Source organism: Parasteatoda tepidariorum, chromosome 10 (assembly GCF_043381705.1).
Source record: "Parasteatoda tepidariorum isolate YZ-2023 chromosome 10, CAS_Ptep_4.0, whole genome shotgun sequence".
In the NCBI taxonomy this organism is placed as follows: domain Eukaryota; kingdom Metazoa; phylum Arthropoda; class Arachnida; order Araneae; family Theridiidae; genus Parasteatoda; species Parasteatoda tepidariorum.
Genome location: NC_092213.1, coordinates 80,038,982 through 80,057,138, shown reverse-complemented (window position 1 = coordinate 80,057,138; position 18,157 = coordinate 80,038,982). Strand labels below are relative to the sequence as shown.

The 18,157-nt window shown below is 30.8% G+C and overlaps 2 protein-coding genes across 3 annotated transcripts in view; one reads left to right on the top strand and one right to left on the bottom strand.

The window, feature by feature from the left end:
- The window catches only part of LOC107439359 (uncharacterized), a gene marked incomplete in the record, with an annotated part of 53,505 nt that overhangs the window by 13,925 nt on the left and 21,423 nt on the right, over positions 1-18,157 (bottom strand).
- On the top strand, positions 10,942-17,859 carry LOC110282045 (activated Cdc42 kinase-like). Its single transcript, XM_043056725.2, has 6 exons — positions 10,942-11,067; positions 13,713-13,877; positions 14,767-14,906; positions 15,282-15,407; positions 17,547-17,768; positions 17,840-17,859. Exons 3-6 carry the CDS (start codon positions 14,780-14,782, stop codon positions 17,857-17,859), a joined length of 495 nt encoding a protein of 164 aa, XP_042912659.2. The 5' UTR covers positions 10,942-11,067; positions 13,713-13,877; positions 14,767-14,779.

The following is an 18,157-nucleotide window of genomic DNA, read 5'->3' as shown; positions in this document are numbered from 1 at the left end:
CCCCCCCCCATTTTCATGGTGTTCAGAATATCTGAATTTGTAACGAAATCCCCACTCACAGTCATATTTAATTAAAATATAAAATGTTTTTATCATTTTCTTTAAAAATTATGGTGTTCTTTCCAAAAAATGAAAGAAAAAACATTATTTCTAGAGCAAATTATCTTTTAAACTTCTATGATTGCATAATTTTTGTTATTATTTATTTTATCAGTCTAAAATTCTAGCCGAAGCTAGCCAGTCATTGGCAAATTATTTTTAGTCCGAAATGTGAACAGAAAAATCAGGAGTATTTCTTTCCTTCCCAATGAACAAGGAAAGTATCTTTAGAATATTATAATTAGAAAAGTATTAGAATTATTTAGATTATTTATTATTATTTAGAATATTAGAAAAGTATCTGTAGAATAATTTTTGGAAAAAAAATTCTTGCATTTGTATTTTTTTAAGCTATTTTATTGCTTCAACTCTTTCTTTACTCTGTTTTTTAAATTTAAAATCTATAAATATGAAGATGCTGATTATAACAGTTTTGGTTATACCTATCATTTCAATTAATGTTATTATAATGCTTTTTTAAATTTATTGTTGTGTTTTTGTCTCAGAAAATAGTAATTTCGCTAAGTCGTGAAAAATTCTTGGAATTAGTCATGGTAAGTCATGAATTTGAAAATCTAAAATTTAGCAGATATCCTGAAAATTGAGAGTCAATAAATTACTTGTTGTACTATAAATGTTTTCATTTGGTAAGATTTTCCTGACTTATTTCTGCAGGTTACAGAACTTGCTCCTCTTAGATCCCTACTGGAGTGCCTTAAGGAGCCAGTTCTCCGTCCGAGTTTTCCCGTCATCTCCCTCTGTGACTTTGCCCTGCAAATAGCTGAAGGTATGCAGTACCTAGAGAATAAGAAGCTAATCCACAGGGACCTGGCTGCCAGAAATATTCTCGTCTTTGCAAAAAATAAAGTGAGTTTGATTGATATACGTGCAATTTTATTTGTTGGCGTGTTTTTTTTTCTGTCATTGGGCAATCTCTACTTGCTCTCTGTCAGTTTTATGATTGGTTCAATGGTTTACATAAGAGCATCTGTTATGTTCTACAATGTGTGATTGATGTAAAGGCATATTTTTGGATATTACCAGAAGATATCAAAAAGAAGAGAGCTTACCTCCACTAAAAGGCAGGGAAAACTTCTTAATATTCCTAAATAATGGTTGTGGGTAGGGTTGTTATTGATCATGTCAACTTTCATCTATGAAAAGGTACTTCAACATAGAATCGAGTTAGCATGTCTTATATACTAGGGAATTGGAATTGTATTTTTGTAGTGGTAGATACACTACACTACTCTTCCACCAGAATTTTATCTGTGATAGAATTCGATGAATGGGATACTTGTTGATTCATTGCTGTTTTCTAAGAAACCAGGAGAGCTGTATTAAGGTCACCATACTTTTTGAGTTCTGATTGTGAGAGCTGTATTAAGTTCATGGTCGTGGTTGCTTCTGTGTTGCCATTAGCAGGCGAGTGTAAGCAGTCCGATGTTGTGTGTGATCGAGACAGAGTAGCAACAGCGCGAGGAGGTGGATAATGTCGCAAGTAGCAAGTCAACTGTTCAATGGGGACATTCCATCAAAATCGGTGTGTTCAGATCAAAGTGGGCGGTACTGTCAAAATAAGCATGTTCAGAACGAAGTGGGCGTTACAGTCAAGGTAGACATGTTCACATCACATCCGAAGGTCACCAATGTGGTAAGAGTAGATATGGACATAGTCAACCTTCATCTATGAAAAGGTTCTCCGACATAGAATCAAGTTAGCATGTCTTATATACTATGGAATTGGAATTGTATTTTTATAGTGGTAGATACACTACAATGGTAGTTGAGAGTGTAACATTCAAGATTAAATTTTATTTACAAACATATGGACACAAAAAATATTCAGGGATGCAAAGAAAAAAGAAAAACATGCTTCCCAATCGAAATTCCATGCAGTTCTTTCCCACTCCAGAGTGTCAGTGTGTGGGGGAGGAGCCTGAATTAACCTTGAGCACATGATGATCATGCGTTCACGAGATGAAATTAAGTGATGGGATTAATAAATTTAATTGCAATACTTATAATACATGCAATTTATTTTACTTAACATGTTTTTTTCCTAGAGTAAACTCTATTTGCTCTTTTTCAGTTTTATGATCGGTTCAATAGTTTACATAACAATATTTCTTATGTTCTGCAATTGTATGATTGATGTGAAGGCATATTTTAGGATATTTCTTAAAGATATCAAAAAAGGAGATAGCTTACCTCCACCCAAAGGACAGGAACACTTTTTAATATTCTATAAACTTCTATGGAACATCTAAATAATTTTAGTTAAGAGTGTAACATTCAAGTTTAAATTTTATTTACAAGTATATGAACACTCAAAATATTGAGGGACACAAACAAAAAAGAACAACATGCTTCCCAATCCGAATTTCAATCAGCTCTCTCCTGCTCCAGAGTGCCAGTGTGTGTGGGAGAAGCCGGGCGTAAACTTGGGCATGTAATGATCCCTGTGGCAGAATTTTTTCGGGCTTTCTGTCGTGACATGCCTCTCTAATACTAGTGTCTTTTTGCAAGATACTTCTAAAAATAACAACTATACATGTTACTAATTTAAAATAACAAAAACCTCAACTTTAAAATAAATAAAAAAAAACACTTTTTTGCTAAAACAGCATAACATAACTTTTTTAATGGAATATGTAATTTTTTTTTTTTTTTTAATTTTAATATTGTGGCCGATATTCTCTCATTTGGAGAGGGAAAACAAACTAATAATTTCTTTTCTCGCATTTTGTAAATTATCATTAAATCAATGAATCATTAAGAAAAGAATAAAAAAAAGTCGCGAAATCCGCAGCAACTACTGAAAAAAGAGCGAATTTACATTAATCAGACTCTTCGAAAAGGGTGTTACTAAATGCGTGTTTTCATTTCAAGATTCAGTTGTTGAAATAAATAATATCAAGTTAAAAATATAGGTTTTTTAAAAACTATGTGGAAATCAATAGTAATAACTAAATAAAAAAATGGATTGAAAATTTCTGCAGAAAAGAAAACCAAATTTTTTTTACTTCACAAAGGAAATATCTTTCTGCAAGAGCTCTATAATGTTATGTGACAATGTCGCCACGATTCTGCCATGGGGGGATGATCATGTGCTCATGAGATGAAATTAAGTGATGGGATTAATAAATTTTATTTACTTGACATATTTTTTTCCAAGAGTAAACTTCTTTGGGAAAACATTATTTGCTCCTATCAGTTTTTTGATCTTTTCAATGGTTTACATCTGTTAGTTACTGCAATTTTGTAATTCATGTGAAGGCATATAAGAAAAGTTAACATAATGTGTAGCGTTTTTAAAAAGTGCTTAAAGGTGCTTATTTTCGTTTTTAAAAGCCCTTAAAGTTGCTTTTTTTATTAGTGTGTTTTTAAAAAGTGCTTAATTTTCCCTTTTCGAAAATGATATTTTTCTTCTTCTTTCTAGTGCAATTTTTGCTGTGTATTATGCAAAACTGTGATTTTCACATTCAACGTTCTCACAATTCGTTCATGTGTCCGTTCGATCTGTAATGTATGACAGCGTCAATCATGTTACATGTTTGATGAAATACTTGAGAGTCTGCATGTGCGTTTACTGTGCTGGGTTTGGTGAGGTTCTTGCACTCCCATGTGCAAGTTTGCTTGCAAGATATTCTCAATTTCAGCCTTCATTTTCCACTCTCTGTTATTGAACCAAAAAATCTCGATCTTTTTATGGAGGCTAATATAATCAGGAAAAGTTATGTCAGAAACTAGTTATTTTATCCTGATCATGTTGAAAATTATTTTGCATTTTGTTAATGTATATAGTGCTTAAAAATATTTTTTGAGTGTTTAAAATGTCTTTAAATGTACTTATTTTTTGTTAAAAGATTTGGTTACTCACCCTAGTTGAATTGTTTTTTTACAATTTTGGATAATTTAAACTAATGAACTGTTTTTAAAACACGTTCAAAGTAAGTAAAATTTCCCAAATGAGTCGTACTTTTTTCAGATAGATTAACATATAATAATTTTTTTTACAGTTTAGGAAAAATTCCAAGTTAAATACAAATAACTAAAAATATATTCACAATCACGTGGTTTTATATAGGCTTCTTAACATTAATCCAACATTTATTATACTCTTAATGCATAGAGTAGGCCCTTCATGGTTGCGTTCATTTCCCCATACTTTCCCACTTTGCACACTTTCTCACTCTCGGTTACCATGATTAATTTGGCAAATCTTGTTTCTTTTTTTCTCAGCATTTCGTTTCAGTAAAAAGTTGGAAAAAGTGCCGAGAAGCAGTCACCTGTCTCAGTTGATTACAATATTTTTTCTATGTTCTACTTTATTTAGTCATAATTAAAGTGAGCTTAAAATTTTACTTAAAACCTGCTGTTGTATTTTGAAAATGAACTTAAATTTTTTATGTTAAGAAGTTCTAGTAATTTGTAAATGGTTGATTTTTTGTTCGCATAAATCTTTTTCAAAGCAAAATTTATGTATTGGTCTCTGTTGTAAAAGAAGTCTGTTATTTTCTAGGTCAAAATTAGTGACTTTGGCTTATCTAGGGCTTTAGGAGTTGGCAAAGATTATTATCAAACTAACTTCAATGTTAATTTGAAATTACCTATTGCATGGTAAGAAAACATGTACTTATCTTTTATTAATTTGTTTATAGTTTTATAGAGAATAGATTGTACAGACAAAAAAAAGTCATTTTAAGCAGAATATTAGAAATCTTTAGTCGGTATATGATTTTTTTTTTCGGCTTAGTTTACTGGTGTGATAATCCATTTGTATGATTTGTGTATTTGATTTTGTGTAAAAAAAATAATCCTACTGGTTGTAATTTAGTAAGTAAAATGCAGTAGATTCCTAATTATCTGACACAGCTCTCAGATGAGCTCAGTTATCTGACGTTTTTTATAATTTCTTGTAGTGGCTCATAATTAAATGACAACATTTTTACTGACTTGCGATACTTTGACGACATTATTATTGACTTATAATTTTACAACCGTTATTGAACGGCCAACCCCTTTTTGTGTTTACGATTACTGATGTTCAACTTCGTAGCCTTGAAATTTTGAACCTAATCCAGAAGACGAAGGAACTCCTGGATCTAGTATTGGGAGAAAGCTGCCTTCGTGGAGTACTTTTTGATGGAACTAACTCACATTTATGTTACATGGAGAGGAAAACCACGAAAATCTCCCCCCATTAGCTTGACGGCAAGGGGATTCTAACCCCTGATCCGTCTACCACTGAGGATACTTTATATCATCACTGTTGTTGATGCGAGCCATGTTTCTTACTTTCATAAGACTAAATGTTACTTGCAAATAATTTAAACTTGTTTTCATTAAGAATTGTCATTTCTAATAAAACATTTTCCGCCTCCTTTTTTTATGCAATTGTTGCAATTCTGTGTATAATTCGTGTGAATATGAATTCTGCATTAAAATCCTATCTGTCAGAGAGTGTGAATCTAATTTGTGGTATAAAGTTAGGGAAAGTAAATGTTTTAAACATTGTCTCTTTAATATTTTCTAATGACATTTGTTTTATTGCTTTTGAGTAGTTTTATTAATTAAAGTTAATTTATTGTTTTAATGTTCACATGTTTAGGAAAATGTATTGTTTGTCTATAATAAGAACTCCCCCTCCACAAAGTGTGAGGCCATCTGCTACTATGGAAACAAGAATGGCGCATTTCAGGGAGGGTCATTCTCTTCACTCTAGGGCTAACACAATAGACGGAAGAAAAAGATTCTCTTTCTCTTGCTGACCCAAGCTTAAAACTGTCCTGAACAATGACCACACACCTCTACTTGAAATATTTATACCTCGTTACCATAGTCACCGCCGCATGGTCCACACGAATAGCAAGAAGAGCTCTTACTATAGACAAACTATACCTTATTAATTATTCTTCCCTAATTTCTTCACCTGAAATTTATTCTTATCTCTCTCTCAATACTTGAATTGCAGTTGTGTTTGTGGATTTTATTTTTAATGAATGTTGCACTGTTAGGTGTGCCCCTGAATGTATCAACTATCTCCGTTTCACATCAGCCAGTGATGTTTGGGCTTATGGTGTGACACTATGGGAAATGTTCAGCTATGGATTTCAACCTTGGGCTGCTTTGACCGGACAGCAAGTAATAATTTATATTTTTGAATCAGTTGATTTTGACAAAATATTTGCATTTTTTAAACAAGTTTCAGATTTTCCCAACTTTTGGTGGAATTTCAGACTTTCTGAACTTAGGAAAAATATGTATATAGTAAAATAAATAAGAATTTATAGTAAAATATGTAAGATTATTTATATTAAATAACACATTAGTAAAAAAGAAAAACTTTGACTAAATATATTAATAATTGAAATGTTTTTTGTTTTGTTTCTTTTTCACATCTGTAATTTTAACCATTTTATGTATATTTTCATTAATATTGATTTTTTATTATTAGTTCTAAATTTTGTTTTAATTAAATAAAATGTTAAGCAATGTTGTGACGCTTTTTAGTAATTTAACAATAGTGCTATTAAATATAGTATTTTATTATTAATTTTTCTTATAATTCTTTCAATACATGTTTGTTTGAGTCAGCCAATAAATCTTTAACCGATTTTAACTAATAAATCTTTAGTCTATTTTGTATTCAAAAAAGAAAGTAATAAATAAATTAAAAACTTACATTTGTTAAGACCATTTGACCATTACTTTATACAACTTTATTATTTTTAACAAAAAAGTAAAAGAAGGTCTAACGCTGTTTCAAAAGCGCATTTTTTTATCTACAAATAATTTAAAAAATGTTTTACTTAAGTGAACATTTCTTTGATCTGTCTTTTACTCTTTTTTTAACTTTTATTGCATGTATGCAAAATATTTTGTTACAGTTTTATTATTATTTTTAAACCAATAAATATTACATCATTTTTAATTTTAAACAAAATTAAATAAAACAAAACTTGTGTTTGTTTTTACTTTAAGACATCAGTCTTAAGTCAATCCATCTTTATTATTTTAATTGAAAATGTTAAGCACTGTTATTGATGTTATAGAAGCAATTTTTTAGAATTAACATTTTGTTTCATTATAGATTTACTCCTTTTATTTATTTTTGATTGATTTAAAGATTTCTAATTGATAATTTTTGAAAATATGTTAAATTGCTAAATCGATTTCCTAGGCAAAAATATTTAGCATCAATACTCATTGTATATACATTTATAAAATAATTTCATTATTTAATCATTTCGTTGAAAATACTCAATTAAATAATCAATTTTATTTTAAAAAAATATTAAAGGCCATTCACTTATTTACATATCTTTATAAATTCTGTATGATTAATATTATTAATCTTGTTAATGTCTTTTTTTTTAATATGCTTTTTTAAGTACCTTCAATATAAATCTAAAAAATACACTTTCTAACCTTTTTAAATAATATTTACATTAATTATAGTTTGTAATTAAAATTTTGTTACATAATTAAAAAAAGTAATTATTAATTTAAAAAATAGAATGAGCCACTCATTGATTATATTTGAAAGTGGGTATAAATTGTTTTTATAGTTTCTATAGAATCATAAAGAGAGTGCTTTGTCTGAATCTAGTTATTTCATCATGATCATGTAGTCACTTAGATATGATTTTCACAAACCTTTCAAGATCCATTTTCCTACTAGAGATGAATGATTTAATTCCCCTCGGTGGCTTAAAGGCAACTTTCTGGTATAGTACACTGATGGTTCAAAGATTGATCCCCAATCAGGAGTAGGAATTTATTGCTCCAATGATGGTACCAAACTTCACTTTCCCTTGGGAAACTATGCCACTGCTTTTCAGGCTGAGGTCTATGCCATTATCCATTGCTGCAAGATATGCTTAGGCAGGGGATATCGAAATATGACTATCCGCATCTGTTCTGACAGTCAGGCTGCTCTCTTATTACTGTCAAAGTTCAAATTCACCTCTTTGCTAGTGTGGGAATGCTTCTCTGCGACCTATCTACTCATAACAGGGTATACCTGCATTTAGTACCTGGACATATGGGTATTGGCTGAAATGAGCTAGCTGATGAAGCAGCAAGGGCTGGCTCTAATGCAATTTTCTGGGGCCCTGAACCTGCACCGGGAAGTTCTCCCACCTCATTTAGGGCATCCATATTCAAGCTCTACGGCAAAATTGCCCATGAGCAATGTCGCTTTTCTGACGGTCAGAGACAAGCTAAGGAGTTGAATCGTGACTGTCCTAGTGTACGTCAAAAGGAGCTTTTAAAGCTTAATAGAAACAGTCTATGGAAGATCATTGGTCTTCTTACTGGACACTGCATCCTCAGGAGACACCTATACATAATGGGAATTGAATCCAATTCTCTTTGTCGAGGTTGTCATCTTGAAGAAGAGACATCACGACATATACTTTGTGATTGTGAGGTCTATTCTGCTCAAAGATTTAAGCATTTAGGGCTGCATTGCGTCAAAACTTGGAAACTGCAAGATGTTCCTGTAAGGTGCTTGCTGAACTTTATTTCATCTATAGGGCTTTCATGCTAATCATGATTTAGGGTTTGGGTTTGAGTACAATAGACCTCTGGTCAGTGTGCCCTGCTCTTTGGAGCTGCCCAACCTCTAAGTCTAAGTCTATGGTCATGTAAATTCTTTGAAAATTATTTTCCATTATGTTAATATATATATTAACAAAATGGAAAATAATTTTCAAAAACTTTACATGATCATGATAAAAATAACTAGTTTCTGACATATATATATATATATATATATATATATGTCAGAAACTAGTTATTTTTATCATGATCATGTAAAGTTTTTGAAAATTATTTTCCATTTTGTTAATATATATATTAACATAATGGAAAATAATTTTCAAAGAATTTACATGACCATAGACTTAGACTTAGAGGTTGGGCAGCTCCAAAGAGCAGGGCACACTGACCAGAGGTCTATTGTACTCAAACCCAAACCCTAAATCATGATTAGCATGAAAGCCCTATAGATGAAATAAAGTTCAGCAAGCACCTTACAGGAACATCTTGCAGTTTCCAAGTTTTGACGCAATGCAGCCCTAAATGCTTAAATCTTTGAGCAGAATAGACCTCACAATCACAAAGTATATGTCGTGATGTCTCTTCTTCAAGATGACAACCTCGACAAAGAGAATTGGATTCAATTCCCATTATGTATAGGTGTCTCCTGAGGATGCAGTGTCCAGTAAGAAGACCAATGATCTTCCATAGACTGTTTCTATTAAGCTTTAAAAGCTCCTTTTGACGTACACTAGGACAGTCACGATTCAACTCCTTAGCTTGTCTCTGACCGTCAGAAAAGCGACATTGCTCATGGGCAATTTTGCCGTAGAGCTTGAATATGGATGCCCTAAATGAGGTGGGAGAACTTCCCGGTGCAGGTTCAGGGCCCCAGAAAATTGCATTAGAGCCAGCCCTTGCTGCTTCATCAGCTAGCTCATTTCAGCCAATACCCATATGTCCAGGTACTAAATGCAGGTATACCCTGTTATGAGTAGATAGGTCGCAGAGAAGCATTCCCACACTAGCAAAGAGGTGAATTTGAACTTTGACAGTAATAAGAGAGCAGCCTGACTGTCAGAACAGATGCGGATAGTCATATTTCGATATCCCCTGCCTAAGCATATCTTGCAGCAATGGATAATGGCATAGACCTCAGCCTGAAAAGCAGTGGCATAGTTTCCCAAGGGAAAGTGAAGTTTGGTACCATCATTGGAGCAATAAATTCCTACTCCTGATTGGGGATCAATCTTTGAACCATCAGTGTACTATACCAGAAAGTTGCCTTTAAGCCACCGAGGGGAATTAAATCATTCATCTCTAGTAGGAAAATGGATCTTGAAAGGTTTGTGAAAATCATATCTAAGTGACTACATGATCATGATGAAATAACTAGATTCAGACAAAGCACTCTCTTTATGATTCTATAGAAACTATAAAAACAATTTATACCCACTTTCAAATATAATCAATGAGTGGCTCATTCTATTTTTTAAATTAATAATTACTTTTTTTAATTATGTAACAAAATTTTAATTACAAACTATAATTAATGTAAATATTATTTAAAAAGGTTAGAAAGTGTATTTTTTAGATTTATATTGAAGGTACTTAAAAAAGCATATTAAAAAAAAAGACATTAACAAGATTAATAATATTAATCATACAGAATTTATAAAGATATGTAAATAAGTGAATGGCCTTTAATATTTTTTTAAAATAAAATTGATTATTTAATTGAGTATTTTCAACGAAATGATTAAATAATGAAATTATTTTATAAATGTATATACAATGAGTATTGATGCTAAATATTTTTGCCTAGGAAATCGATTTAGCAATTTAACATATTTTCAAAAATTATCAATTAGAAATCTTTAAATCAATCAAAAATAAATAAAAGGAGTAAATCTATAATGAAACAAAATGTTAATTCTAAAAAATTGCTTCTATAACATCAATAACAGTGCTTAACATTTTCAATTAAAATAATAAAGATGGATTGACTTAAGACTGATGTCTTAAANCTTGCAGCTTATACACAGTAAATGAAACTTATTGATTTTCTTCATTTTTCTCTTTTATTTCTTTTTGTCCTTTTTGTATGTATTTATTGTGCTATGTATGTATACAATCACACTACTTTCTTTAAATTTTTGTTGTGATATTTAATAACATTTTCTGTACTTTTTGTTGTTACATTTTAAAGCATTTTAAAATTTAACCAAAAGGCATTGGAAGTGGCATTTGGTTGAAGAGAATCTTTTCTCCTGGAATTATTTTGTAAAATAATAATTTTTCTATCTTTTAGTGTAAGCCAGAGCAAGTGCAATCTATCCAAGATACAATAGAAGTTGTCCAGGGCAAAAAAGAATGGCTTCATTATAAAACTGGGGAAGTTATCACTGTTTTGGATAAAAGGTAATGAAATAATCGATTAAATTTATGTAACAAATTATGAACAATTAGTTTTTATATAGTAATTATTTCCATTTATAAAGAAGATTTTTGGAATTGATTGTTTTTACTCACTTTCTTGTTTTGTTTATCTTTCTTGTTAATAGCCTTTTATTTTTGAAAGCATCTTGCACTCCTAATGGCAAATATACTTTTTTAATATTTTTTTTTCTAAAATTTCTCTTAGCTATTTGAATAATAAAAAAAAGTTATATAAACTTCATAATTCTTTAAAACACAAAAAGAAATTTGTTAAATCTTAAAATCAGCTTTTTTTTTTTTGAAAATTTGTAGACATTGTATTCAAATATGTTATTTATTTTGAGGACACTAAATTGGTTCCTAAGTTATTATCAAAAAATATTTCTTGCTGCATGACAGGCATGGGCACCTGTTATCAGTCCTGGGGATTGAAATCAGTCTTGAGAAAAATTAATGGACTAAATTCCATTAATTAATCTTTCTTACCGATTTTTTTAAAATAAAATTTTCTTTTTTGCCTTAGAAATATTTGTGATTTTAAAAAGACCGACAGGACACATCCCACCTTGTGTGCTGAAAGACTTAAAATTTCCATGCAATGTTAAGGTTACCCAACGGATGGATGATGCATACCTGACAAGTCTCCTGATTTTTTAACGAAAACTCCTGTATTTTGCAACTATCTCCTGTTTACCTGTATATTCTCAAATTTCTCCTTATTTGTTGAAGAAATTTTAAAGAAATAAAAAAGTAATAATTTCATGATAAAATATCCACTGATAGCAAAAATACTTCTCTTATTCCTCAACAAATAGTGCTATTGCCTGTACTGCAGTATGTTGAGTGTCATCAGAATAGTTGAAATCAAGTTATGAAGACTCAGGGGATAGAGTGTTTGCCTTCCAATGAGGTGAACCTAGGTTCAAATAACAGTGATGACTGATCGATATAAATTCCACGTCCAGAGTGCTGACGTGAAATATCCTCAGTGGGAGATCAATCATGGATTAGAATAGCCTTCCCGTCAGACTAACCGTGGGAGTTTCTCGTGGTCTTCCTCTCCATGCAGGTTAGTTCCATAAAAAAGTCCTCCATGGAGGCAAATTTCGCCCAATACTTGATCCAGGAGCTCCCTGGATTGGATTCAAAATTACAAGGCTACAGAGTTGAACATAGTCGTTAACCCGAAATTGGGTCGGTTAGTAAAATCTCCATTATTTTATTTCTCCAATGTTGGCAAGTATGATGACGGCTTGCCCTATAGAAAATTGGTTAACAAGAATTTATCCAAATGAGGATGATGTTCGGAGGTTAATTATCTTGGATTGGGCTTCAAATTTTAGAACCTAAAATCTCTCAGAAATATTTAACAAATCTGGACACAGATATAGTTTTGATTCCTGCAAAGTGCACAAGGCTTTTGTAGATGTTTCGTGCATGGAAAATTGCATTGCGAAGAGAATGGGCAGCCTTCATTGGGAACAAACAAAAGAACCTTGCCGGGAATTTAAAAGGCCCAATTCTGCAAGATGTAATTGGTTTTATGTCAGCCCCTTGGGAAGCCGTCTCTGAAAAGACAATTGAAATTCTTTTAAGCATTGTGGTATATCCAACGCATTAAATGAAAACGAAGATGGGCATTTTCAAGTTAGCAAAAGTTAATGTCAGATCTATGTTACTGACAATGTTACACAATGATGTTACTGATGAACTAAATAAAAATGCATTGACCTTTATTTTGGACTATGGCTCTGTTTTTTTTTTCTTGTTCCGATGGATTTTCAGAGTTTGATTAAAGTAACTAAATAAATTATCTTTCTTTTTTCTACTAAGTAATCTTTATTTTCGGCATCACAGAGATTTTCCTCAAAATTAGGGTCCCCTCTATCAGTATTTTACAGTTATGAATAATGGTATAATAAAAGTTAGTTTCTGTAAAAATTATGTTTATTAATTTTATATTTGTTTCTTTGCACCAATAAATTTTGTTTTAACTTGATTTGCAATCTTGTTACAATCTATATCTATATAACTGTCTACATATATTTAATATAAATAATTTTATTTGTTTATTTGACTTTTTTTTCTCTGAACTCTTATTGATTAAACGTTTGTAAGTCAATCATATTATTATCAAGCAAGATCGGAGTCAACCATTTTTATAATTCAGAGATGAGCTCCAGAAAAAATCCGGATTCGGAACTTTCAAGAAATCATCAATCGCATTTATGTGTAAAAATATTAGAATTGGAATTTATGCTTGGAATCTCTTTCATTTGTAAATATTTTTTCTGGTAGAATAATAAATGTGATTAGAGATAAAAGTATTCATTTAAATTATGCTCCATATAATTTATTTGAATTTCATGTTTTGAAAATATCAATGATTTAAATTTATAAAGACAGCAATTTTTTTAAATGCTTTGTTAATGATTTTACTCAATAAATTTACAGGATTTTTAAGTCAGGTTCACAATCACCCCTGATAATTACAGCTCCATGTTATTTCTAATTTTTGTGGCTTGCTATTCAAAAATGTTGTGGATCCATGTCTTAGTTGAAAATCATACTTAAAAATATGTTTATATTCTTTCTAAATTTCATCTAATTGGAAATTTGTTTTTCAGACCTTTACCTGACAGCATCAACATCTGGAAGGGTGTTTTAATCAATGGGAAAACAGGGCTCTTCAATCCTGCTCACACTGTTGCCTACCTTACAAATTTTCCCACTCACAGGCCAAGTTTCTCAAGGGCAGATTCCAAATGCGGCCTCTATGCCAGTCGAAGAAGGTGAATGTTTCATTCTTCTTATTTTGCTATTGTGACGCAGATATGTCAGGGTTGTCACTCCACAGGGGGAGAACAGAGAAAGCCTAAAAAATACAGGGAATTTAAAAATCATCTAAAATAGCATTCTTTACGAACTGGGAAAAATACAGAGAATTTTATTTCTTATTCTCGCGTTTTAAAAAATGGTGACCACTCAAATCATAATCTGTGGGATATTTAAGGATGATATTTCAGCTAAACTAAACTATTTAATGAAAAAAGCATTATTTAAGTTTGTTCGGCTGTTACTTTTTTCTCTCTAAGTTTTTCCAGCAATTAAAACTAATAAATATAGTTTGCCCTATATAGCTCACAGAAGAGCACAGGAATTGTTGTGTTTTCTCTTAATATATTGTGTATAATATGTACAGGGACAACACAGGGAATTTTTTTTCCAGATTTGAGTGGCAACCCTACATAAGAGCTGCATAATTTTTTCCATAAGAGTTCATTTTAAAGGACTCGATGCTCAAGCCCAGGAAAATAAAGTTAAAGTTGCCTCATTAGCTCTATATCAGCAGATTCCAACCTCTTTAGTTGAATCTCTGCCCTATTAAAAAAAACTTTGTTGCTCACTTACTACTAAAACTTCCTGTTCACTATAGCGTATGACAGGCCAAGGCCATCACAATAAGTTTTTGCCATCTATTCTGTGCCATGGCCTTCCAGTTAGTTATTCCTATTATCTTTAGATCCTTCTCAACTGCGTCCAGCCAACTAGTCGGTGGATGACCCCTTTTTCTTGTAATATCTGGTTTAAAAAAAGTTACAGTGGGACAGCTTGTTTGGAATTAAAAATTGATTGTAAGCAATTCATTAACTATTATTTATTTATTTTTATTTTTTTTAGGTTGAAAACTGATATGATTTCTCGTCCCCAAGGAGATTTCAAGCACACTGGTCATGTTGGGTTAGACGGAGCATTTTTTGGTGACATATCGTTTTTAGGTGATAAATATCACCAACTTCCAAGGCAAATAGTTACTCCATGTAAGAAAAAAAAATTCTGAATCTTTTATTTTTTGATTTACAGTAGAACCTCGCTACAACAATATTTTAGGAATTAAATAAATATACTGTTGTAGAGGGATTGTTATATCGAGAGGGCCTACATACTTTGCGGTCACAATAAGATTTTTTTTTAAATTTAAATGTTATATATGTGTTAACTATAAATGATCTTGTAAAGTCTTTGAAAATTATTTTGCATTTTGTTAGTGTATATAATGATTAAAAATATTTTTTGAGTGCTTAAAAGGTGCTTATTTTTTATTGAAAAATTTGACTACACGCCCTGTATAGAACAGAAGGGATTTGTAATTGAAATGTATAGTTTGAATTGTAATTAAGATTCTTATTAAATAGATAAGCCCCAGGATGACAAAGAGAATGTGAGTCCTACGCTAACCACTCTGTCTACTGACTCTTCAGATAAGATCCCTCTTCTCAAGAAGTTCAGCACATCAGACGGAAGGAGTGGATCTTCGTCTGGTAAAAATAGTTCTCTCTTTTTTGTGATAAGTTTGTTTTACAGGTAATGAATTCTTTTTATGTTGGCCCTGTGGCAGAATTTTTTCAGACTTTCTACTACATACCTCTCCAGTACTAATATCTTTCTACTAGATATTTTTAATAGTAACAAATACACATGTTACTAATTTAAAGTAACAGAAGCGTCTACTTCAAAAAAAAAAATAATAATAATAATACTTTCGGATAAAATAAAATATTTTTTTTAAATTGAATATACAATATGTTTTTATTCTAATATTATAGGTCATGTTCTCGCATTTTATGGGGGAAACACAAAAATTATTCCCTTTTTACCCATTTTGCATATCCTCTTCACATTAAAAAAAAATCATTATAAATTTTAGAATCTGTAGTTGTAATTACCGAAATTATTTTATAGATGTCTTCAAAACCCTTGACAATAGCAGAAAATAAAATTAGTAAAATTTATATATCAGGGTGTTAATAAAAAAACATTTATTGAAATGGTGCGTTTACGCACCTTTGGCCAAAAATGAGTTAAACATCAAATTATAACTTTTTTTTCCCTTACAGTTGAAGATCTTTAAACCTCTAACATTGAAACACTAGACTTTGCATTATATAGAATTTTATATTATTTAGATCACTTCTCATATTATTAAGTTTGTTTGGTAAGACATATCTGCAACAGGCTATTCAATATTAAGGCTTTAGAATATTTTTTTTAGAACATAAATTGCTTAAAATGCAAAAATGCACACTAAAGCATTTCTTATTTATAGAAAAAACTTAAATTACCAATAGTAGAGATAAACGCTGACAAATATGTCAATTTTGGTTTGCTTTTGAGATTGTTATGTTAATGCTGTTTATAGAGAATTGCAATTTGTAGAATTGTGTTAAGTATATCTTTTACTGTTTTTTTTTTATATATATTTTTTTATTTTATATAGTTTATTACATTCATAAAACACTTTTTAAAGTTTTTTGAAATGAAAAAACATCAGATATTTGTGAGTATTATTTCAAATATGTATTCAAAAGATCATTTTTATAACATACAATAGATTAATAGTGTGAAATTTAATAGTTCTTTTTTTTAATTGTGTTTTTGAAACTATTGCTGAGCTGTTTTGTAGCTTAATATATCGAATAGCTTTGTAGCTTAAATATATTGAGTTCTATATTAAATACTTTTTTTTCATGTGAATAATTAATTGTTAAAGCTAGTGATTTTACTTTATTTTTTAAAAAAAAAAAAATCTTTTTTCACTTTGAATCATACTTCTGTACCCGTGGCAGAATCGCAGCGGCGCGGCTCTGTTGTTGCAGAATGTTAAAGTTAGCAGAAAGATTTTTTTCTTTTGAAAACTAAAAATTTAAGTTTTCTTTTCTACAGAAATTTACATGTAATATTTGAAGCATGCATTTAGATAATCACTTTTTTACGCCGATAGTGTCTTAAATCGATGTAATGTTTCAATTGTATTTTCGGCAGTTATTGATATTGGTTTTCACATGGTTTTTAAATATCCCAATATATTTCAAAAAATTTAGAAAATTTGAATCGTGCATTTGAGTATTTACTTTTTAGGGTAATGATTCTATCGAATTTTGGCAGTTATTGCTATTGATTTCCCAATAGTTTTTAAATGCGATATTTTTTTGTATGATATTATTTACTATGCATTTGAGTAACCCCTTTTTGAGGAGTCTGATTCGTCATTGATCTTTTTTCGGCAACAGATTTTATGAATTTTAATTTTTTTTTTATCTTAATGATTATTTACAAAATGCAAAGAAAGAAAAAATTTGTACATTATATCTCCCCGCCCCAACAATATGGGAGAATATCACCCATAATATCAGAATAAAAATTTATTACATGTTCAATTAAAAAGAATTCCTTTTTTTTTTGTAAGCACAGGGCTTTTGTTATTTTAAATTTGTTGCATATATGCTTGTTATTATTAAAGGTATCTTACAGACAGTTTTGTTGCAGATAGCCCGAAAAAATTCTGCCACGGGGCTTCTGTATCTGTATTTTGACATATCTTACTTTTATGTAAGTTAATTTGGGTGTAGATGTTGCAGGCCTCCCTTCCATTTTAATAATTACAGTGAAACTTGTTCTAGATAATTGGTCAGAAATGATGAACGATCAGCCTCCTATTACGCTCCTTGATCCACCTCCAAAGAGAAATAGCAAAGAGGGGGTCTTACCTGACCATGAGTATACTGAAATAAGTGATGATGAAGACTTTGGAAATTTTATGGAAAATTCTAAATTTGAGGTAATTTTATTTGTTTTTCCTTTAATGAATATCCTCACCCACATTACGAAACTAAATTCATTGAGTTTTTTTTTTTTTTTTTAAATATTGTAATTTATTATAAAAGTTCAGTTTTAAAAATGTTTAATATTTTAGAATTACTTTTATTACTCTGATAATTAGCTTTTGTGTTAAAAGTCACAACAGTTAAAAGCTGTGAATGTTAAGGTCTGGTTTCTTAGGACAAGCGCCTTATCTGAGCGTCAGCGTGACGTCAACGTCCCGCTGAATAAAATACTGTTTTGTTAGCTCAAGGCCTGGTTTCTTAGAACTAGCGCCTTATCTGGGCGTCAGCGGAAAGTTGACGTGGAGCTGACGCCAAAAAATACTCTTTTGTTAGCTCAGCATGAGCAGTCGGTCCAACGCAGACATTATCTCTCATTACCCATGCGTTAATAACGTAAACAAATATTT